This window comes from Bubalus bubalis, chromosome 6 (assembly GCF_019923935.1).
Source record: "Bubalus bubalis isolate 160015118507 breed Murrah chromosome 6, NDDB_SH_1, whole genome shotgun sequence".
Classification (NCBI taxonomy): Eukaryota; Metazoa; Chordata; class Mammalia; order Artiodactyla; family Bovidae; genus Bubalus; species Bubalus bubalis.
In genome coordinates this window covers 755,082-778,293 of record NC_059162.1, presented here as the reverse complement: position 1 = coordinate 778,293, position 23,212 = coordinate 755,082, and the positions used below count along the sequence as shown (strand labels likewise).

The 23,212-nt window shown below is 41.1% G+C and overlaps 1 protein-coding gene across 13 annotated transcripts in view; it reads left to right on the top strand.

Moving 5' to 3' along the window:
* The window catches only part of DCAF6 (DDB1 and CUL4 associated factor 6), a 183,976-nt gene that overhangs the window by 141,249 nt on the left and 19,515 nt on the right, over positions 1-23,212 (top strand). For all 13 annotated transcript variants that reach the window (XM_025287419.3, XM_044944078.2, XM_044944083.2 and 10 more), the window contains one exon: positions 22,279-22,417. In XM_025287419.3, coding sequence (XP_025143204.3) covers positions 22,279-22,417 — 139 coding nt within the window. The remainder of the gene's footprint in view (positions 1-22,278; positions 22,418-23,212) is intronic.

The following is a 23,212-nucleotide window of genomic DNA, read 5'->3' as shown; positions in this document are numbered from 1 at the left end:
TGGACTTCAATCTAAGTCTCTTCATAGGTTTAAAATTCTGATTTTTTTTTTTAAGAAAGGGACTTTCACATGAATAACTTAGTAACTTAGTATCACACATCAAGGGATAACAAGCCCTCAAAGACTTCTGTAGTTTGAAGACTAACAGGGGGATACATTTTAAAATGTAAGTTAAAGTTTCAGTTCCATTATTCATGTACCCAAAACCTGATTTACTGACAAAATCAGTACTTATTCAGTTCAGTTCAGTTCATTCGCTCAGTCGTGTCCGACTCTTTGCGACCCCACGAATCGTAGCACGCCAGGCCTCCCTGTCCATCACCAGCTCCCAGAGTTCACCCAGACTCATGTCCATCAAGTCAGTGATGCCATCCAGCCATCTCATCCTCTGTCGTCCCCTTCTCTTCCTGCCCCCAATCCTTCCCAGCATCAGAGTCTTTTCTAATGAGTCAACTCTTCTCATGAGGTGGCCAAATTACTGGAGTTTCAGCTTTAGCATCATTCCTTCCAAAGAACACCCAGGGCTGCTGATCTCCTTCAGAATGGACTGGTTGGATCTCCTTGCAGTCCAAGGGACTCTCAAGAGTCTTCTCCAACACCACGGTTCAAAAGCATCAATTCTTCGGCGCTCAGCTTTCTTCACAGTCCAGCTCTCACATCCATACATGACCACTGGAAAAACCATAGCCTTGACTAGACGGACCTTTGTTGGCAAAGTAATGTCTCTGCTTTTGAATATGCTATCTAGGCTGGTCATAACTTACCTTCCAAGGAGTGAGCGTCTTTTAATTTCATGGCTGCAGTCACCATCTGCAGTGATTTTGGAGCCCAGAAAAATAAAGTCTGACACTGTTTCCCCATCTATTTCCCATGAAGTGATGGGACCAGATGCCATGATCTTAGTTTTCTGAATGTTGAGCTTTAAGCCAACTTTTTCACTTCCCTCTTTCACTTTCATCAAGAGGCTTTTTAGTTCCTCTTCACTTTCTGCCATAAGGGTGGTGTCATCTGCATATCGGAGGTTATTGATATTTCTCCCGGCAATCTTGATTCCAGCTTGTACTTATTAGGTTGGTACAAAAGTAATTGTAGTTTCGAACCAAGAATTTTAATCATTATAACTAAGCTCAAACACATCTTTATTAATCAAAATGGGAACCATTACACCAAACACATTTTTGCCAATGAGAACTAATTTTGTTCTTGAAGCATAAAAATTGTGCCTTGGAATTCGACAAACTCTTGTAAAGCATTTTCTGCCTCCTGCTGGTTGTGGAAGCATGTTGCCTACAAAAAGTTGTTGAGATACTTGAAGTTCATAGTTGTTTGCTGAGCGGTCAGGTGAATATGGCAGATGAGGCAAAACTTCATAGCCCAATTTATTCAACTTTTGAAGCATTGATTGTGCATGATGCAGTCAGGCGTTGTTGTGGAGAAGAATTGGACTCATTCTGCTGACCAGTGCTGGCTGCAGGCATTGCAGTTTTCAGTGCATCTCATTGATTTGCTGAACATACTTCTCAGATGTAATGATTTTCCAGGGATTCAGAAAGGTGTAGTGGATCAGACTGGCTGTAGACCATCAAACAGCGACTGAGACCTTTTTTTTGGTGCAAGTTTGGATTTGGGAAGTGCTTTGGAGCTGCTTCTTTGTCCAGCCACTCAGCTGGTTGTCACGGGTTGTTGTTTAAAGTCCACTTGTCATCTCATGTCACAGTCTAATCAAGAAATGGTTTGTCGTTGTTGCATAGAATAAGAGAAGACAACATTTTAAAAGGATGATTTTTAAGAAATTTTCAGTCACTTACCAAGGCAGTCACTTACCAAGCCTTTTCACCTTTCCAATTTGCTTCAAATGTCTGATGAGTGTAGAATGGTCTACACAGTTCTTCAGCAGCTTCTCACGTAGTTTTTAAGAGGATCAGCTTTGATGATGCTCTCAATTTGTTGTCAGCTTTCGACGGCTGGCCACTGCAGTCCTCATCTTTGGGTTTCATCTCCTTTGCAAAACTTCTTGAACCACTGTCGCTTTGTACTTTGGTTAGCAGTTCCTGGGCCAGATGTGTTATTGATGTGGCAGGTTATCTCCGCTGCTATATGGCAGTCTATTTTGAACTGGAATAAAAAAATTGTTTGAATTTGCTTTTTTTCTAACATCATTTCCCTAGTCTAAAATAAATAAAAAATCAATAGCAAGTAATAAGTTATTAGCGAAAAAACATAAAGTGAGAGATGTTCATTAAAATGATGTGTAACATAACCCTACATAAGAATGTATTCCAATATCAAATGGCAAAGTTCAGTAGTGTAAGACCACTTTTTTGTGTTTTTTTTTTGTTTTTGTTTTTTTTTTTTTGTATTTGTTTTTTATTGTAAAAGTGTGTGCACTTTTACAATAGTGCCATTAATTTTGCACTAATCTAATAATTCTAGTGGCACATGTATGTTATTTATCATGTTTCTAAAACATAAAGCATAATATATAGCAACCATAAGAAATGTAAAATTAGAGTTCCTGGTGGGGAATACAGAATTGATGGAATAAGCCAAAAATATAATAAGTATATGGAAATCCTTGGTTAAGTCCTATTCTCATGAGGAGCCTCATATAAACATCTCAAAATTATTTTTACTTTTGTATTAGTGTTTCTAGGTTTTAACATAAAATATATATGAATGTAACTTTTTGCGAATTATTCTATTGGTAATTACTACTTTCTAATTATATAATAGTAGAATAGGATTTGTTTCAGGCCTGTTTGGTTTTCTGATTTATACCTTGAATCCTAAGCACTCAATCTGATTTTACAGGGAAGATTGCAACTTAAAAGTACCATGTCACTCTAAAAGCTAAAACGTTGGGTGGAGGGCACTCTGTGTTATGACTGTTGCCAAGAATTGCTTATACTCCCTACATCGGCCATATTCAGAGTATCTCCAAATGCACCTTACGTCTCCATGTCTTTACTTACTCTTTGCCCCTCTAATTGAAATGACCTCCTATTACCATCATCATCATTATGGCCATTTCATCTTTCAACATGCATCTTAAGCTGCTTTTTTTGAAACTTTCCTTAGCCTATACCTTGCATAATTCCAAGTAGAACTGAACATTTCTTCTGTATGCCTTTATATATATTATGCTACCTATAACACTTTATTGCATATGTGTATGTGTATGTTTCCCTGTGTAAGATGTAAGTTCCTTTTAAGGCCAGCATACTACATGCATGCATACATAAATAAAAGTTGGCAAAGAAGATTATCTTTTTATCTAAAATTCTAGCTACCGAATTTTTATTCATATTTCCTTAGATGATCTGGCTTATTGTTTTCCTCCTCTGCTTCCTAAAATTTGAAATAAATGAAAATCTATAAATTACTTTTTTAGGGGTCTGACAGCATTCCCACGCATTTGATTACTTGCTAGAAAGAACTGAGGGTAACTTTTAATCATGGCTATAGTTTATTATGAAGAGGGAAAAACACATCAGATAGAATCTAGAAGAATCCAGGCACAAGCTTCCAATGCTCTCCCACCCAGGATGGTCCGTACAACGTGCTCCTTTTTCCAGCAGTAAAAGGCATTTGACACTAGTGTAATGTTTCTGCCCAGAGAAGCCTGCTTAAGACTCAAAATCCACCAGTTTTATTGGAGGCAAGTCATATAGGCACCCTCTGCACCGAACCACAACCACCTGAGTTCCAGACCCTGAAGGAAAGTAGATGTTCACCATAAATCACATTATTTGTACAGACCATCTTGGCAACCAGGTACGTCAGGGTTCATTGTCCCAGGCAGGCAGGACAATGGAGGAAACGTTATAAAGTCAAGTTCCCAGGCACCAGCCAAGGGCCAGCCTTGGAAACGGACTCTTCTAAAGATAGCAGCACTGGGCCTGCTATCCTTTACTTTTATTTACTAATGCACTTTGAGGCAAAGAATTGAAACTCCCCCACCCCCACCCACCTCCAAACACATACCACAGACACAAGAGGAGTAGAAACAGCAAGATGCTCTCCAGCAACTCATCCATGTCTCTCATACTGGTACTTGTAAAAGATAGTGACTGAAATTCCAATCCAGAGACCTTTCTTATTGGTAACAATAGACAACCTATAAACAAGGGCTTTAAAGCACTTTTAAAGTATCATTTTTAAAAAACAGAAGTAGCATCTTTTCTAAATTTTTATTCATAGATTCATATGGCCATCAAACTTTTTTTTTTAGTTGATAATTTAAAGCTAAATTTGAGCTTAACTCTGAAAAATCCAAGACTCTATATTTGGAGGTTCAAGCCAGTGAGGTTTTCTCTCTGAAAACCATTAAGTAAATATGAGAAAAGTGTGTACATAGTAGACTTCATAGATTGGTATTTAGAGTTAAAGTGAGGCATAAATAAGTGAAATTTAACTTATTTTTTTGTTATAATATCATTTGCCTAGGAAAGTTTCCTTGGCATATACCATAGCAACTTTGGATCTCATGCCAAAGTTTTATCGGTTTGGTTTGGTTCAGTCGCTCAGTCGTGTCCGACTCTTTGCGACCCCACGAATCGCAGCACGCCAGGCCTCCCTGTCCATCACCAGCTCCCGGAGTTCACTCAGACTCACGTCCATCGAGTCAGTGATGCCATCCATCCATCTCATCCTCTGGCGTCCCCTTCTCCTCCTGCCCCCAATCCCTCCCAGCATCAGAGTCTTTTCCAATGAGTCAACTCTTCGCATGAGGTGGCCAAAGTACTGGAGTTTCAGCTTTAGCATCATTCCCTCCAAAGAAATCCCAGGGCTGATCTCCTTCAGAATGGACTGGTTGGATCTCCAGCTGCTCTGAAAATAGAGACATAAACGTAGTGTTTTTTACATAAACTCTCCTGTTGCAGAGGACAGTGTAGGAGATGGGGACTGAGAATAGCATCTGTGTGTTTGTAAAAACCTAATATTTTGATCTTTGAATGGGAAACTCAGTCTCAGGTGTTGTAAATAAATGCATACTCAATTTATTTGAAGATAGAAGAATTCAGTTATAAATCAGGAAGATGGAGGTTACTGTTGCCTTAAGCGTTCTGAGTTTGGAAAATCCTACATTGTCTGTACCTCTCTCTGAAACTTATAAACCACATTAGTATAATAAACCCTGTAAGAAAACCTTTTTAGCTGTTCTTAATTCATTTTTTATATGTTTATTTGAACACAAACCTGTTATGTGGAAAGCCTCCAAAAATCCCACAACTTGGAAAATGCTTTTCAGATCATTCCAATTTACAGTCTACAGTCTACAGTTCACTTGCTCAATTGTGTCCGACTGTTTGCCAACCCCATGGACTGCAGCATGCGAGCCTTACCTGTCTATCACCAACTCCTGGAGCTTACTCAAACTCATGTCCATTGAGTTGGTAAAGCCATCCAACCATCTCATCCTCTGTCATCCCCTTGTCCTCCTACTTTCAGTCTTTTCCAGCATCAGGGTCTTTTCCAGTGAGTCAGTTCTTCACTTCAGGTGGCCAAAGTGTTGGGAGTTTCAGCTTCAGCATTAGTCCTTCCAATGAATATTCAGGACTGATCTCCTTCAGAATGGACTGGTTGGATCTCCTTGCAGTCCAAGGGACTCTCAAGAGTCTTCTCCAACACCACAGTTCAAAAGCATCAGTTCTTCAGTGCTCAGCTTTCTTCATAGTCCAACTCTTATATCTATACATGACCGCTGGAAAAACCATAGCCCTGACTAGACGGACCTTTTTTGGCAAAGTAATGTCTTGGCTTTTCAGTATGCTATCTAGGTTGGTCATAACTTTCCTTACAAGGAGTAAGCGTCTTTTAATTTCATGGCTGCAGTCACCATCTGCAGTGATTTGGGAGCCCCCAAAAATAACGTCTGGCACTGTTTCCACTGTTTCCCCATCTATTTCCCATGAAGTGATGGGACCAGATGCCATGATCTTCATTTTCTGAATGTTGAGCTTTAAGCCAGCTTTTCCACTCTCCTCTTTAACTTTCATCAAGAGGCTTTTTATTTATTTTTCTTTATTATTATTATTATTTTTTACTTTACAATATTGTATTGGTTTTACCATACATCAACATGCATGTGCCACGGGTGTACATGTGTTCCCCATCCTGAACCCCGCTCCCACCTCCCTCCCCTTACCATCCCTCTGGGTTATCCCAGTGCACCAGCCCCAAGCTTCCTATATCCTGCATTGAACCTGGACTGGCAATTCGTTTCTTATATGGTATTATACATGTTTTAATGTCATTCTTCCAAATCATCCCCCCACCACTCCCACAGAGTTCAAAAGACTGTTCTATACATGTGTCTCTTTTGCTGTCTCGCATATAGGCTTGTCATTACCATCTTTCTAAATTCCATATATATGCATTAGTATACTGTATTGGTGTTTTTCTTTCTGGCTTACTTCATTCTGTATAATAGGCTCCAGTTTCATCCACTTCATTAGAACTGATTTAAACGTATTCTTTTTAATGGCTGAATAATACTCCATTGTGTATATGTACCACAGCTTTCTTATCCATTCATCTGCTGATGGACATCTAGGTTGCTTCCACGTCCTGGCTATTATAAACAGTGCTGTGATGAGGTACACGTGTCTCTTTCAATTCTGCTTTCCTTGGTGTGTATACCCAGCAGTGGGACTGCTGGGTCGTATGGCAGTTCTATTTCCAGTTTTTTAAGGAATCTCCACGCTGTTCTCCATAGTGGCTGTACTAGTTTGCATTCCCACCAACAGTGTAAGAGGGTTCCCTTTTCTCCATACCTTCTCCAGCATTTATTGCTTGTAGACTTTTGGATCGCAGCCATTCTGACTGGTGTGAAATGGTACTTCATTGTGGTTTTGATTTGCATTTCTCTGATAATGAGTGATGTTGAGCATCTTTTCATCTGTTTGTTAGCCATCTGTATGTCTTCTTTGGAGAAATGTCTATTTAGTTCTTTGGCCCATTTTTTGATTGGGTCGTTTATTTTTCTGGAATTGAGCTGCAGGAGTTGCTTGTATATTTTTGAGATTAGTTGTTTGTCAGTTGCTTCATTTGCTATTATTTTCTCCCATTCTGAAGGCTGTCTTTTCACCTTGCTTATAGTTTCTTTTGTTGTGCAGAAGCTTTTAATTTTAATTAGATCCCAATTGTTTATTTTTCCTTTTATTTCCAATATTCTGGGAGGTGGGTCCTAGAGGATCCTGCTGTGATATATGTCGGAGAGTGTTTTGCCTATGTTCTCCTCTAGGAGTTTTATAGTTTCTGGTCTTATGTTTAGATCTTTAATCCATTTTGAGTTTATTTTTGTGTAGTGTTAGAAAGTGTTCTAGTTTCATTCTTTTACAAGTGGTTGACCAGTTTTCCCAGTACCACTTGTTAAAAGAGATTGTCTTTTCTCCACTGTATATTCTTGCCTCCTTTGTCAAAGATAAGGTGTCCATAGGTGCGTGGGTTTATCTATGGGCTTTCAATTTTGTTCCATTGATCTATGTTTCTGTCTTTGTGCCAGTACCATATTGTCTTGATGACTGTGGCTTTGTAGTAGAGCCTGAAAGGAGGCTTTTTAGTTCCTCTTCACTTTCTGCCATAAGGGTGGTGTCATCTGCATATCTGAGGTTATTGAGATTTCTCCCGGCAATCTTCATTCCAGCTTGTGCTTCTTCCAGCCCAGCGTTTCTCATGATGTACTCTGCATATAAGTTAAATAAGCAGGGTGACAATATACAGCCTTGACGTACTCCTTTTCCTATTTGGAACCAGTCTGTTCCATGTCCAGTTCTAACTGTTGCTTCCTGACCTGCATATAGGTTTCTCAAGAGGCAGGTCAGGTGGTCTGGTATTCCCATCTCTTTCAGAATTTTCCAGTTTATTGTGATCCATACAGTCAAAGGCTTTGGCATAGTCAATAAAGCAGAATTAGATGTTTTTCTGGAACTCTCTTGCTTTTTCCATGATCCAGCAGATGTTGGTAATTTGATCTCTGGTTCCTCTGCCTTTTCTAAAACCAGCTTGAACATCTGGAAGTTCATGGTTCACGTATTGCTGAAGCCTGGCTTGGAGAATTTTGAGCATTACTTTGCTAGCGTGTGAGATGAGTGCAATTGTGCGGTAGTTTGAGCGTTCTTTGGCATTGCCTTTCTTTGGGATTGGAATGAAAACTGACCTTTTCCAGTCCTGTGGTCACTGCTGAGTTTTCCATATTTGCTGGCATATTGAGTGCAGCACTTTCACAGCATCATCTTTCAGGATTTGAAATAGCTCAACTGGAATTCCATCACCTTCACTAGCTTTGTTCGTAATGATGCTTCCTGAGGCCCACTGGACTTCACATTCCAGGATGTCTGGCTCTAGGTGAGTGATCACACCATCGTGATTATCTTGGTCGTGAAGGCTTTTTTGTACAGTTCTTCTGTGTATTCTTGCCACCTCTTCTTAATATCTTCTGCTTCTGTTAGGTCCATACCTGTCCTTTATTGAGCCCATCTTTGCATGAAATGTTCCCTTGGTATCTCTAATTTTCTTGAAGAGATCTCTGGTCTTTCCCATTCTGTTGTTTTCCTCTATTTCTTTGCATTGATCTCTGAGGAAGGCTTTCTTATCTCTTCTTGCTATTCTTTGGAACTCTGCATTCAGATGCTTATATCTTTCCTTTTCTCCTTTGCTTTTTGCATCTCTTCTTTTCACAACTATTTGTAAGGCCTCCTCAGACAGCCATTTTGCTTTTTTACATTTTAACTTTGTTAGTTGTATACATTTAGCATTCAGCTTTTTTTTCATTAACATTTAATTTGCAGTCAGAGAACATGGTTGATTTAGACCTATATTTTGAAATTTATAGAAACTGGCATTGTGGCCTGTTCTGTAATAAATTTGTAAATGTTTCATGTGTGATTGAAAAGCATGTGACTTTAATTTTTAATGTAGAATTTTATATGTGACCATGATATTGTGTTGTTCAGTTGCTATGCCTTGTCCAGCTCTTTGCAACCCATGTACTGCAGCATGCCAGACTTCCCTGTCTTTCACTGTCTCCTGGAGTTTGCTCAAAATTGTGTTCATTGAATCCAACCGTCTCATCCTCTGTCATCCTCTTCTCCTGCCTTCGATCTTTCCCAGCATCAAGGTCTTTTCTAATGAGTCAACTCTTCGCATCAGGTGGTCAAATATTGGAGCTTCAGCTTCAAAATCAGTCCTTCCAGTGAATATTCAGGGCTGATTGGTTGGATCTCTTTGCTGTCCTAGGAGCTTCGAGTCTTCTTCAGTACCACAGTTAGAAAGCATTAATTTCTTCAGCACTCAGCTTTCTTTGTAGTCCAACTCTCATGTCTGTACATGACTGCTGGGAAAACCATATCTTTGACTATCTTTGATCTTTGTTGGCAAGTGATGTCTCTGCTTTTTAATATGCTGTCTAGGTTCATCATATCTTTTCTTCCAAGGAGCAAGCGTCTTTTAATTTCATGGCTGCAGTCACCATCCACAATGATTTTGGAGCCCAAGAAAATTAAATCTTGTCACTGTTTCCACATTCCCCCCATCTATTTGCCATGAAGTCATGGGACTGAATGCCATGAACTTCGTATTTTGAATATTGAGTTTTAAGCCAGCTTTTTTCACTTTCCTTTCACCTTCATCAAGAGGTTCTTTAGTTCCTATTCACTTTCTGCCATTAAAGTGTTATCATCTGCATTATCTGAGGTTGTTGATATTTCTCCCAGTAATCTTGATTCTAGCTTTGAGTCATCCAGTGCAGCATTTTGCATGATATACTCCGCACATAATTTAGATAAGCAGGCTGACTGTATGCAGCATTGACATACTCCTTTCCCAATTTTGAACCAGTTCCATGTCCAGTTCTAACTGTTGTTTCTTGTTCTGCATACAGGTTTCTCAGGAGACAGGTAAAGGTGATCTGGTATTCCCATCTCCTTCAGAATTTTCCACCGTTTATTTTGATCCACACAGTTAAAGGCTTTAGCATAGTCAATGAAATAGATTGTGTTTTGGAATTCCCTTGCTTTTACTATGATCCAGCGGATTTTGGCAATTTGGTCTCTGGTTCCTCTGTGTTTTCTAAATTCAGCTTGTACATCTGCAAGTTCTTGGTTCACGTACTGCTGAAGCCTAGCCTGAAGGATTTTGATCATAATTTTGCTAGCATGTGAAATGAGTGAAATTGTATGGTTATGTCACATGAGTGTATGTTCCTTGGTTCTTTGTCTCGTCACAACAAAGATTTGGAGCAACGGACATTAAAGCCCTCAGCGCATCACAGCTCTCGGGTCTTGGACAAACCGTGTTACAGCTCTTAGGCAAATCAGTGTTACAGCTCCATTTTATTTAGAAGATAGCAGGAGAATCCAAGACTGGAAGAGAAGAGAGTGGAGGAGTGTGTGGGGAGGGAGAAAGAGAGAGAGAGAGAGAGTGCACGCGCATGCACGCGGGAGAGAGAGTCCCAGAGAAAGCGCTTTGGCTCCTCCTTTTATATGTTTTTTCTTCCACCTGGGCCTGCCCTATGCAAATTGGGCTCAGCCAGGAGTGCTGTTTGTGCTGCCTGAAGTTTTCACTCTGGTCCTCGGACCTTCTTTTGTCCTTCCTTGTCTTTTAGCCACCACCATTTTGGACTCCTTTTCCCTATTCTACCTACCTAACATTCCCCCCTCAAGAGATGGGAGGCCCAATTCTTTGGGAATAGGGGCGTTAAGGTCTTTCTGGCTACTTCCTGCTGAACTGGGGCAGCGAGGGGTATTGGGCCTCCCCCTCTTGCTAGTCTCAATCCTCAGAGTCCTTATAGCGGTGTCCAAGGGTGTGTGATATTTTCTGTGGTCAGCTGTAGTTTTATATCTTTGTTGAACTGGCACTGCATGTTGTAGCTGGTTGACCTGGGCAGAGACAAAACAGGTTAGACAATTGACAGTACATGGAATAATCATAGGCATCATCAATATAGCATAACGAGGACTAGTAGGGACATTGGTCAATTTTAAATTCACATGGCCAGGTTGGCTCAAGTCCCTCCTTGTTCAGGGATCAGAAGATCTATCTCCTGTCTATTTTGGAGTACAGTCTCTGTCAAGCTGTGTTGGCTCTTTAGAGTTATCTTGAGAAATCTTATCCCCAGAAACCAGATTTTGGGGATGTTCATTAGAATGACACTCATTGGTAGTCCTGAATAGGTATCTGAGAGCTCCCTGGGGCTCATAGGTGTATTGAGTGTCCTCTTCTGTTTTCTTCCACGGCTTGACTCGTGAGTAGTGAATCCTGGAGTCATGTCCTGGTACCTTGACTGCTGTGGGGGTAGAAAGTATTACAGGGTAGGGACCCTTCCATGTGGGCTGGAGTTGAGCCTTTGGGGACCCATATTTCCAGGCTTTAATTAGGACTTGAGTCCCTGGAGCATATAGTGGTGACTCTTTAGAATCTTTTGGGTCCTGGTTCATACCCCACAAGCGTATATCCTGTTGGAATTGCCCAGTGGCCATGGTAAAAGACTGGAGGGTCTGAACCTCTGGATCTAGGAAGAGGTCATTGACATAAACAAAAGGTCTCCCATATAGCATCTCATAAGGACTAAGACCAACCTGTTCCCTAGGGGCAATGCGGGTGCGGAGGAGAGCTATTGGAAAAGCCTCCTTCCATCCCACGGAGGTCTCCTGGGTTATCTTTTTTATCGCTGATTTTAAGAATTGATTGGCTTTATACTTTTCCTGAAGATTGAGGCCTCCAGGCACAATGGAGATAATAAGTAATGCCCAATGCTTTTGAGACTCCTCGGGTGACCTTAGAAGTAAATGATGTCCCATTGTCATTTTGTAATGACCTGGGCAGCCTCAGCCTTCTTGGTCTGGGTGGGAAAGCCTTCAATCCATCCTGTGAATGTATCTATCATAACTAATAGGTATTTATATCCTTGAGAAACTGGCATCTGGGTGAAGTTCATCTGCAAGTCCTCTCCTGGGTAGGCCCCACGTCGTTGGACGGGCTGGGCCAGCTGGGGTCTTTGAGCTCCTTGGGGGTTGTTTAATTGGCAAGTGGGACAAGAGGAGACAACCTGTCTTATGGTTGTTTGGAGGCCTGTTCCTCTGAAGGACCTTTCTAGTAATCTTTGGAGGGCCTTTTCTCCTAAATGAGTAGTGGCATGTAAGGAGTTAACCAACTTCCATTGGAGGTTTCCAGGCAGAAAAAGGAGTCCACTCCATTCCATATGATCTTCTTGAAAGACCTCGCTCTTAGCTTTAAGAGTCTCACCTTCAGTATATGAAGGAGTTTCTGGCAAATTAGTCTGTGGAACTAAGGTGGCAATCCCTATTAGGTCATGGTTCTGTAATGCTGCTCTCCTAGCTGCCTGATCAGCTCCCTGGTTCCCTTGTGCCACTTCCGTGTTCCCTTTTTGGTGTCCTTTACAGTGGGAGACTGAAACCTCAGTGGGCAGGTGGACTGCCTCAAGAGTTGAAGAATCTGATCACCATATTTGATTGGGGACCCTCGGGTAGTCAAGTGGCCCCTTTCTTTCCAAACAGCCTCATGTGCATGTAGCACCAGAAAGGCATACTTGGAGTCAGTGTAAATGGCTCTTCTTTTTCCTTTTCCCAGCTCTAAAGCTCGAGTCAGGGCTGTGAGCTCAGCTAATTGGGCTGAAGTACCTGGTGGCAGACTATGGTCTCAAAATTGGAGACTACTGCATACCCGGCTCTTCTTTTTCCATCCAAGACAAAGCTGCTTCCATCAGTGTACCAGATTTCCTCAGGATTGGTCAGAGGATCTTCTGACAATCCCTCTCGGTGTTTTGTCCAGTGGTCCAAGGTTTCTAGACAAGAGTGAAAGGGGAGAGAGCCCTCGGGGGTAGGGAGGAGGGTGGCTGGGTTAAGAACCTCACAAGGGGATATAGTGAGACCTGGATTTTCCATCAGCATTACTTGATATCTGAGGATTCTTTGATCAGACATCCATAAGCGGCCTCTCCCATTTAGGAGTTGTTTTACTTGGTGGCTGGTAAAAATAGTTTGCCCCCAAAGGAGAGTTTTAAAGCATCTTCTATCATGATTGCAATAGCTGCAAGATTTCGAAGGCAGGAGGGCCAACCTCGGGAAGTTGGATCGAGCCTCTTGGATAAGTAAGCTACAGGTTGGGGCTCAGATCCCAACCTTTGAGTTAACACTCCCAAGGCTATTCCCTCTCTTTCATGGACATAAAGTTGGAATGCTTTTTCTGGGTCTGGCAATCTCAAGGCAGGTGCCTGAGTTAAGGCCTGTTTTAGTGTAGCCTCTGCCTCCTTTTGAGGAGTTCCCCGCATCAGTGGGATTGAATCATCTCGTCCCTTTAAGCTTTCATATAAGGGCTGGGCAATTAGACCATAGTTGGGTATCCAGATTCTACAATAACCAGTTAGCCCCCGGAAAGCTCACAATTGTTTTCGAGTCGTGGGGGAGGGGAGCTGGAGAATTCCTTGTACCCGATCAGAGGACAGCCTCCTGGACCCGTGTGTAATCTGAACTCCCAGGTAAGTGACCTTTGTCTCGACCATCTGTGCCTTAGCATGGGAGACTTTATATCCCCTTTCTGCCAAGAAGTTTAGAACCTGAATTGCATGTTGTTGGGCACCTTTTCTCATCTGGAGAGCAGATTAGTAGGTCATCTACATATTGTAATATTTTCCCATTAGGTCCCAGGTCCAGATCTAGGAGATCCCGGCTAAGGGCCTGTCCAAACAGGTGGGGGCTATCTCTGAATCCCTGAGGTAATACTGTCCAAGTCATCTGTTGGTGTTTTGCTCCTGGGGCCTCCCACTCAAAGGCAAAAAGGTATTAGGATTCTTTAGCCAGTGGTATGCAAAAAAATGCATCTTTGAGATCTAAGACTGTAAAACCACTTGGCACTGGGTGGGATTTCTCCGAAGATTACATAGGGATTGGGTACTGTGGGATGGAGGGGGACTACAGCTTCATTTATAATCCGGAGATCTTGAACCATTCGCCATGTTCCGTCTTTTTTCTTTACTGAGAGGATTGGGGTGTTACATGGCGAACTGGTAGGGACCAATAGCCCACAAGCAAGGAATTTATTTATTAAAGGCTGTAGTCCCTCCCGAGCCTCTCTTTTGAGAGGATATTGTTTCTGGTTAAGAAACCGAGTGGAATCTTGGAGGACAATGATGACTGGTTCAGCTTGGTGGACTCATCCAGGAATCCCCTGGTCCCACACCTGGGGGTTAATTTTGTCTTCCCATAGTTTTTGGTCCCTCTCTTTTGAAGGTGTAATGGGTTCTTCAGTAGTAACCAGGAGCTGTAGAGCTCTAGGGGCTGAAAAAGTTCCCATCACAAGGGTGGTCCCCAGTTCAGTGAGTATATCTCTTCCCAATATGGGGGTACAAACAGTCAGGGACCACCAGAAACTGGTGGGAAAATATTTGTCCATCCCAGCAACAAAGAAGTGCTCGGGTGACTCTTTTAGTAGTTGCTTTTCCTGTTGCACCCAAAATGGTACAGGTTTGGGAGGAGAAGGCTCCGGAGTAGGAGATCAAGACAGAGTAGGTAGCCCCTGTGTCAACCAAGAAATTCTCGGACCTACCTGCCACATCCAGTTGCACCCTTGGCTCCAGCCCCGTGATGGTTACCTGTGACAGGTGGGCTGGCTGGAGCGGGCTGCTTCAGTCCTCTTGAACCATTGTGAGGGTAGGCTTGGTGCTTGTCCTTGAGGCTCCTGGGTCCCGAGGGCAGAGTGCCGCCCAATGTCCCAGTTGATGGCATGTGTGGCAAGCCGTTCTAGGAGACTTGTCACGGTTTGGACACTCTTTGGCCCAATGCCCCACCTGTCTGCAGATCAGGCATCTGTCTCGTGCCTTGTCCCTCAATGACTCAGGGTTTGCCATAGGGCTTCTCTGGAGGGCGGCCAGCATCTGGGCATGCCTTTTCTCTTTCTTTCTCTCCTCCTGGGCCTTGGCCTCCTTCTCCTGTTCACTGTTATAAAAGGTATTGGTGGCTGTCTGGACCATCTCATCTAAAGAGGCAGCAGGGTCCTGCTGTTGTAGCTGCTGTAACTTAATTCTGATATCTGATGCACATTGGGACAGGAATTTGTCCTTTAAAATCACCCATCCCTCGTAAGAGTCTAAGTCCAGGTTGGTAAACTTTTGGAGTGCCTCTTTTAGCCTCTCCAGAAAGGCAATGGGGTTCTCATTGGGCTCCTGAGTTATTGCTGAGACTGGGCAGAGTCCCACAAGTAATAGGCTTCTTTATGTTTCCATGGGTGGACTTCCTTAGGGGTGAGTCTTTCTGAAGCTTATCCTACCCAGAACTGTTGCAACCTGAGAGCCAGGTGTCCCTGGGTCAGGGTGCAGATCCCCAGGCAGGCCGAGGCGTGACAGCCTCCTAGAGATCGAATCCCTGGGCAGGTCGAGGCGTGACGGCCTCCCGAGGATTGGGTCCCTGGGCAGGTCGAGGCGTGACGACCTCCTGGGACCCCTGGGACTAGAGGATCCCCGAACAGGTTGAGGCGTGACAACCTTTTGAAGACCGATCCCTAGGCAGGTCAAGGCGTGATGACCTCCTGGGACCCCCCGGACTGGAGTTTGGGCTTCCCCAAGATCTCCAGTGTGACCAGTATTGGGTAGGATTAGGGGGTTGGATATTATAGAGTATTTCCCAACTGTTTTCTGGTTGTCTCTCCAGAAGGTTGTAGGGGCAGCCTTGTGGGTCTGGGTGGGGCTCAGGAAAAGAGTATGAAACAGGAGGGAAGGGGGCAGAGCACAACCTTTGAAAGCATGACATAACACAGGGTATAACGTAAACCAATTAAAATCAATTGGGTCCAAGATGACAAGTCAAATTCAAGTAAACCTTAATCCCCAATCTATAAAGCCAACAGACACACCCAGAGGTGGCAGGACAGCTCCAAGGCACAAGGTCAAAAGAGGGAGGAGTGGGGTTCCCAAATGGCTGGGATGATCCTCTCACTCATTAGCATATGAATTCCATCCCCTCACAAAACCTAGCCAGGCCTAATTCCAGGGCTGCAGCCCTTGCCCTCCGCAGTGGTTCACACCCTGAAGGGTGGCTTCTCTCTGGATCCTAACAAATCTACCTCCTTTGTCTCTCAATGAATTTTTGCAATGAGGCATCAGAGCCTGAGTTTCATTAGTTTTGGCCGGGCTTGAGGCTTGGGAGAGAGCTGAAGGACAGGAGGAAAAAGCAGTGGGGGAAACGTGCCAAGGAATCCCCTTCGTAGCCCACTGGAAAATTTGCTAAATATCTGACCGGTGCTCACAGTTTCATTGGTCTGATCCTTGGCAAAGAGAAGAGAAAGGACAGAAGAACCCTCACGGGCTTGTGTAACAGCTACTGGGGCTCAGCAGAAAGCGCCTTTGGGACATACTGAGGAGTAGCCTGTCCAGAGTCCCTCAATTGTGCCCCTGCCGTCCGCCTGTTTGCGGGAGGTTCAAGGAAACAAGAAACGAGAGATTGTAAAGGTCCCTCCAGCCATAGGAGCGAGGACCTCTTACCTTAACCGGAGGTCCTCTGGAATCTGAGACTGGGCTGCGTGAGCTTTCTGCTGAGTTCATTTTTCGCTGTTCCGGTTTCCAGCACGATGGACCTTCCTCTGTGCTGGGTTTCTTCGCCTTCCGCTTCTAGCACGGGAGCTTTGCTGAGTTGGGCTCCTGTTGTGCTTGGCCTCTTCCACGTAGAGGTTGTTTCAGCCAGGTTAAATCCGAGTCACGGCACCATAGATGTCACGACTGGGCCGCGTGAGCTTTCTGCTGAGTTCATTTTTCGCTGTCCCGGTTTCCAGCACGATGGGCCTTCCTCCGCGCTGGGTTTCTTCGCCTTCCGCTTCTAGCGTGGGAGCTTCACTGAGTTGGGCTCCTGTTGTGCTTGGCCTCTCCCATGTAGAGGTTGTTTCAGCCAGGTTATATCCGAGTCACGGCACCATAGATGTCACGCGAGTGTATGTTCCTCGGTTTTTTGTCTTGTCACAACAAAGATTTGGAGCAACGGACATTAAAGCCCTCGGCGCATCACAGCTCTCGGGTCTTGGACAAACTGTGTTACAGCTCTTAGGCAAATCAGTGTTACAGCTCCATTTTATTTAGAAGATAGCAGGAGAATCCAAGACTCGAAGAGAAGGGAGTGGAGGAGTGCGTGGGGAGGGAGAAAGAGAGAGAGAAAGAGAGAGAGTGCACGCGCATGCACGCGGGAGAGAGAGTCCCAGAGAAAGCACTTTGGCTCCTCCTTTTATATGTTTTTTCTTCCACCTGGGCCTGCCCTATGCAAATTGGGCTCAGCCAGGAGTGCTGTTTGTTCTGCCTGAAGTTTTCACTCTGGTCCTCGAACCTTCCTTTGACCTTCCTTGTCTTTTAGCCACCATCATTTTGGACTCCTTTTCCCTATTCTACCTACCTAACAGTTATTTGAACATTGTTTGGCATTGCCTTTCTTTGGGACTAAAATGAAAACACTTTTTCCAGACCTGTGGCCATTTCTGACTTAAGGCTCACCATTAGATTAAGACTGTTAGAAAAAAAAAAAAAAAAGACTGTTAGTTGTGCTGTTCAAATTATCTCTATTGTTTGGTGCTTGACTTATAAAATAGTGAGACAGATGTATTGAAGTCATTATGTTCTTATAGTTCTATCATTTTCTTTTTTAACAAGGTTTGAGACATTTTATTGGGTGTATATATGTATATATATATTAAATTATTTCTTCCTGGTAAAGTGAACTTATTATATATGTAGTAATCCTTTCTACCTTGACATTACTTTTTATAGTAGTCTATTTTATCTGATATTAATGTAGCTATCGGAGCAGGCAATGGCACCCCACTCCAGTACTCTTGCCTGGAAAATCCCATGGATGGAGGAGCCTGGTAGGCTGCAGTCCATGGGGTTGCTAAGAGTCGGACACAACTGAGCGACTTCACTTTCACTTTTCACTTTGATGCATTGGAGAAGGAAATGGCAACCCACTCCAGTGTTCTTGCCTGGAGAATCCCAGGGACGGGGGAGCCTGGTGGCTGCCGTCTATGGGGTCGCACAGAATCAGACACGACTGAAGTGACTTAGCATAGCATAGCAACGTAGCTATGCCATTTTTCATTTGATTACTGTTTGCACAGTATCCTTTTGCCTGAAATCCTTTCCTTGTTCTCATACTTTAGGTATGTCTGAAACAGTTTCTTTTTCTCTTCCTTGGTCAGTTTAGTCTCTTTAGTTTATTATTATCATGGCTATTTTTGGATTTGTTTTCCAACTTTTTTTGGGAGCAGGGGGGGCTTCCCTGATAGCTCAGTTGGTAAAGAATCTGCCTGCAATCTGGGAGACTCTGGTTCGATTCCTGGTTTGGGAACATCCCCTGGAGAAGGAATAGGCTACCACTCCAGTATTCTGGCCTGCAGAATTCCATGGACTGTATAAGTCCATGGGGTTGCAAAGAGTCAGACATGACTGAGAACCTTTCACTTTCACTTCTCACTTTCCAACTTTTTACTTCTGATTTTCCTGTTATACCATTTTTTTTTAACTTTCCTGTCATTTTTAGGATTAAGATTTTTATCCTTTTTTTTTTTTTCCCCCCATTTTTTTGGTCCACTGGGTTGGAAGATATGTAGCACATCTGTATGATACATGCATGTGTTTTATATGTGGTGCACATGTGTTATGTATGATGTGTGTGACGTATGTGTGATGTGTGTATATATGTATGCCACGCAGCATGTGGGATATTAGCTCCCTGACCAGGGACTGAACCCAGGCTCTTGACAGTGAAAACGTAGAGTCCTAACCACTAGACTGCCAGGGAATTCCCTTCAGTGTTTTCATTCTAAGTTTATTCATTTCTTTAGAACTGTTTGCTGTGTTGGACATTATCTGATTATATATACAAGCATAGCATTTACTGTCACTTTTTATCTTCTAACTTGAAATTTGTGCACTTTAAGCTTTTTTTCTGTTTTACATCATTTCCTACAGTGGTAGGTACCCTAATCTTTGACCTAAATTGTAACAGTACAAGCTACATTTCTTGAGATCTAGATTTCACAGTTATTCTTTATCAGGATGGGTAAGCCAAACAAACATTAAGCAGTAAATTAGACCATATTGTAGAGCAAAGTTTTTTAAAGTTCACTTTGGTTATTTTTGGTTGCGCTCAGTCTTCGTTGCTGTGTGAGGACTTTCTTTGCTTGCTGCAAGCAGGGGCTGCCCTTTGTCCCAGCCTGCAGGCTTCTTCATTATGGGGACTTCTCTCATTATGGAGCACAGGGTCTGGATGCACAGGCTTCGGTACTTGCAACTCATGGGCTCAGAGGTTGTGTGGTGTGTGGCTCTAGGGCAAGTGGGCTTTAGTAGTTGCAGCACGCAGGCTCAGTAGTCATGGCTTGCACGCTTGAGAGCGCCAGATCAGAAGTTGTGGCGCAGGGGCTTAGTTGCTCGGCTGGCGTGTGGAATCCTTCCAGACCGGGAATTGTACCCATGTTCCCTGCATTGGCAGGCTGATTCCTATCCACTGCGCTACCAGGGAAGTCCCTAGAGCAAACTTTTAAGTGAAATGAACACTTATAATTTGGTACCATCTTCACTAATTCTTAATTATTATCATCCCATTACTCATTCAGCTTTAATTTTGGCCATACTGCTTTTTAAAAATGATTTTGAGCTTCTGATTCTTGCTGTGTTGTATAGTTTCTTTTTCCATTTATAGCTCCTAAGGCCTCTGCTTTATCAGCAAGGTTATTTCTGTTCCTTCTGCTACCTGATACTCTACTTATTCTTTTTTTTTTTTTTAAGTTTATTTTATTGAAGTATAGTTGATTTACAGTGTTGCATTAGTTTCTAGATACTCTGCTTTCTTAGCAAGAGATTTTTCTTTTCGGTTTCTTGCTGTTCACATATTTTTAACTGATTGAGAGTCCTTTTTTCTTCTACTTTAGAAAAAAGAGAATTTCAATCATATTAATTGTTTCATTTGAGAGCATTTGAACTCTCAACCCTTCCCATTTATCACTTGCCAATCAGAAAGAGATAATCAGAGTAAACTGAACATGTCAGCTTTCTCTGTGGAAGTTTCTAATTATGTCTAGCTTAAATTTTTGGATCCCCCCCTTTTTTTTAATATGTGTAACATAGGATAAAATTTTTAAAACACTTTCTAAATAGCCTATCAAATTTTATAATATATCATTTTAAGAAAAAGAAAACTTTATGTTATAAGACTACATAATTGTTATAGAATTGTTTTAGAAAGTGCTATTAACAGTTTAGTGTCTGTTTTTCTAGATTCTTTCTATGTATATATAAGTTTTTCCTCTATGAATTATTTTGTAACCTATATTATAGATTCTTTAAGATAATACTGATATTTTCCATATTCTTGCTTATGGATCTTATCATTTTTAATGACATAAGTATTATTTAATGACATAAGTATTCCAGTGTACAGATGTGCCATAATTTATTTAACCTATCCTTTCTGTGTATAAAACACTTAGATTATTCCAGTGTTTCTCAGACTGCTGTGGTAAATATATGTGTGTATGTGTATATATATATTGTGAAAAAACATGGATATTTGCATATGTCTTTTATAGCGTGCATTTATTAAAAGATAGGATCGCTACATCAAAACAAATACATATTTTAGGTTTTAATGGATATTATTTAATTTCTCCTCAAAAATATATTGTACTGGAACAGTAATGTACTGCCAGTGGGATTATAAACTGCTGTAACCACTTTGGAAAGTTGTTTGAGAGTATCTATTAGGATAAACATATGCATATACTGTGGTCCAGCATATCCACTTCTAAATATATGCTCAAGAGAAATATGTACATACGTTCATCAGAGCACTATTTTTGTCATCAAATCCTGTAAACAACCCAGTGTCTACCAACAGTTGTATGGATACATAAATTATAATGTATTTATGTAAAGTAGTATTGTACAGCAAAGAGAATGAATGAACTACAGCTAAATACAGCAACATGGATGAATCTTACAAATATAATGTTGAGCTCAAGAAGCTAGACACAAAATACATCATATGATTTTGTTTAATTAATGAAACAGGCAAAAATTAACCCATCATGTTAGAAGTCAGAATAGTGCAGCATAATAATAGAAATGGAGAATGGGGAGACTTCTGAATTCTATTTATTCTCTATTTCTCAATACTTGTGCTGGTTACATGGGCCTATTTTGCATGCAGTGAGCTACACCTTTTTGACTTACACTTTCCTGTATATGTTTCTACATAAATGAAAATTTACAGCCAAAGACTACTTTTTTTTTTAATATATAAAACCTTCAAACTCCTACCAGTAGTGCCTGTTTTCCTGTGCTCTTGCCATCTGATAGATGTAAAAAAAATTTTAATATGATAGATATACAAAAAGATGAATTTGTTTTATTATTAGTGAGGCTAAGCATCTTTTTGCATATTTATTAACAGTCTCTTTCTTCTGTAATTTCCTTGTTCATGTCATTATTTTTCTATTATCGTACTTATTTTTCATACTGATTTGTAGACACTTGATATATTTTGGATTTTTTTCTATTGCAGAATATAATGTTTTAAATAACAAGTTCAAACTAACAGTTATTTAGGGGAAAGTTTCTTCTAGTAATGAAATCAGTCTTAAAGAGGGTCCATTGTTCTTCACTCTCTAGGTCTGTGACCCAACTGGGTTCTAGCTCCATTCTGTACTCTAATATGAAGTTCATGTAGAATAGATTCTATTAGAAGATCCTTGTTTTATTCATAGATATCAATATTCTTTCCTTGACTAGTTTATTCTTTGCTGAGAACAAAATCTCCTTTAAACAAAATCTCAAAACATCCACTGCAGTTATATGTTACCTTTAGTTTCTTTTTTTGGTTTCTCTTTATGCCTTTGTATTTCCTAAATATGGAGAGGACATATAATATTGAGTAGGTTTTGTTTTACATATAGTAAATTGCATATTAATTTTGTCTGTATTATATTCTTATAAAATAGCTGTTTAAACAGTGTGCCGCATGCTATTTCCTTTACTCTCAACCAGTACCAAATTTCTAAATGATCTCTTAACTAAAACATTTTGTTTTAGTAACTCAACTAGTTTGATGTAGTCTTACTGTTTTGTCTGCCTTTTTATGCTTTTGATTGGGGATGCCTTATTGAGATAATGTTGAGTTTAAATAATTTCTAGATTTCACTTGATTTTAATGTTGCTCACTTTCATTCTGTAGTGGCCTGTGAATGTTTTATATTTATTTCTGTATTTTTCTTTTAATATGTAATTCATAGACGCTCTGCTGTTGCCCGCATTCAGGAGTTCTTCAGGCGGAGAAAAGAAAGGAAAGAAATGGAGGAATTGGATACTTTGAACATTAGAAGGCCACTAGTAAAGATGGTTTATAAGGGCCATCGCAACTCAAGGACAATGGTACCATATACTCATGACATTGTTTGGAAGAACTGCAGTTTGATAATATGAATTTTTTTCCATAATGGTTGTTTTTATATATGCCAGTGTGATTCTACTATATTCTATGTAATTATCTCTGTACATAACATTTATTGCACCTTCCCAGTTATCTCTTTACTCAAATATAGTTCTTTTTGTCCTATAATATGTTGAGAAAAAGCATTATTTTTTATAAGAAAACTCCACCCTACTGAGGAACTATTATAGAACTTTAAAAATGCTAGCTTATATAGGTAACCATTGCTTCTTTTTTGCTCTCTCACACTTGCTATCTACTTTCCTAGTAGATTTTTTTTTAGTTCATATTAGTTTTGGTTGTAAAGAGAAAGATTTGGATATATGAAATCCAGGTTCATTACAAAATATAGTCAGATTAATTATAACTTTTTAAAAGATTGATAAAGATTTGTTTTAGTCACCTTGTCTTTCTAAACTTCAATTTCCTCATCTATGAAGTAAAAACAGACCAGATGATATCTAAGATCTTTTCAAGTGTTTATAACCCAGAAGTCTATCTACATAATGCAATTTTAACTATTTACTGAGAAAATCTTGTGAGATGATTAACAACTGTCACTCTGAACCATTCATATCTGAGAGTGTTCTCATATATTCATTGAGTTTTCAAAAAGTATCTACAGAATCAATTTCAATCTACTTTCTTTAGGGTAGAGGGAAAAAGTAACTTTGGGATGAGGAAATAATTAGCTCTTTTTATAGATATCATGTAGTAGCAATTTACTTATTTTACAA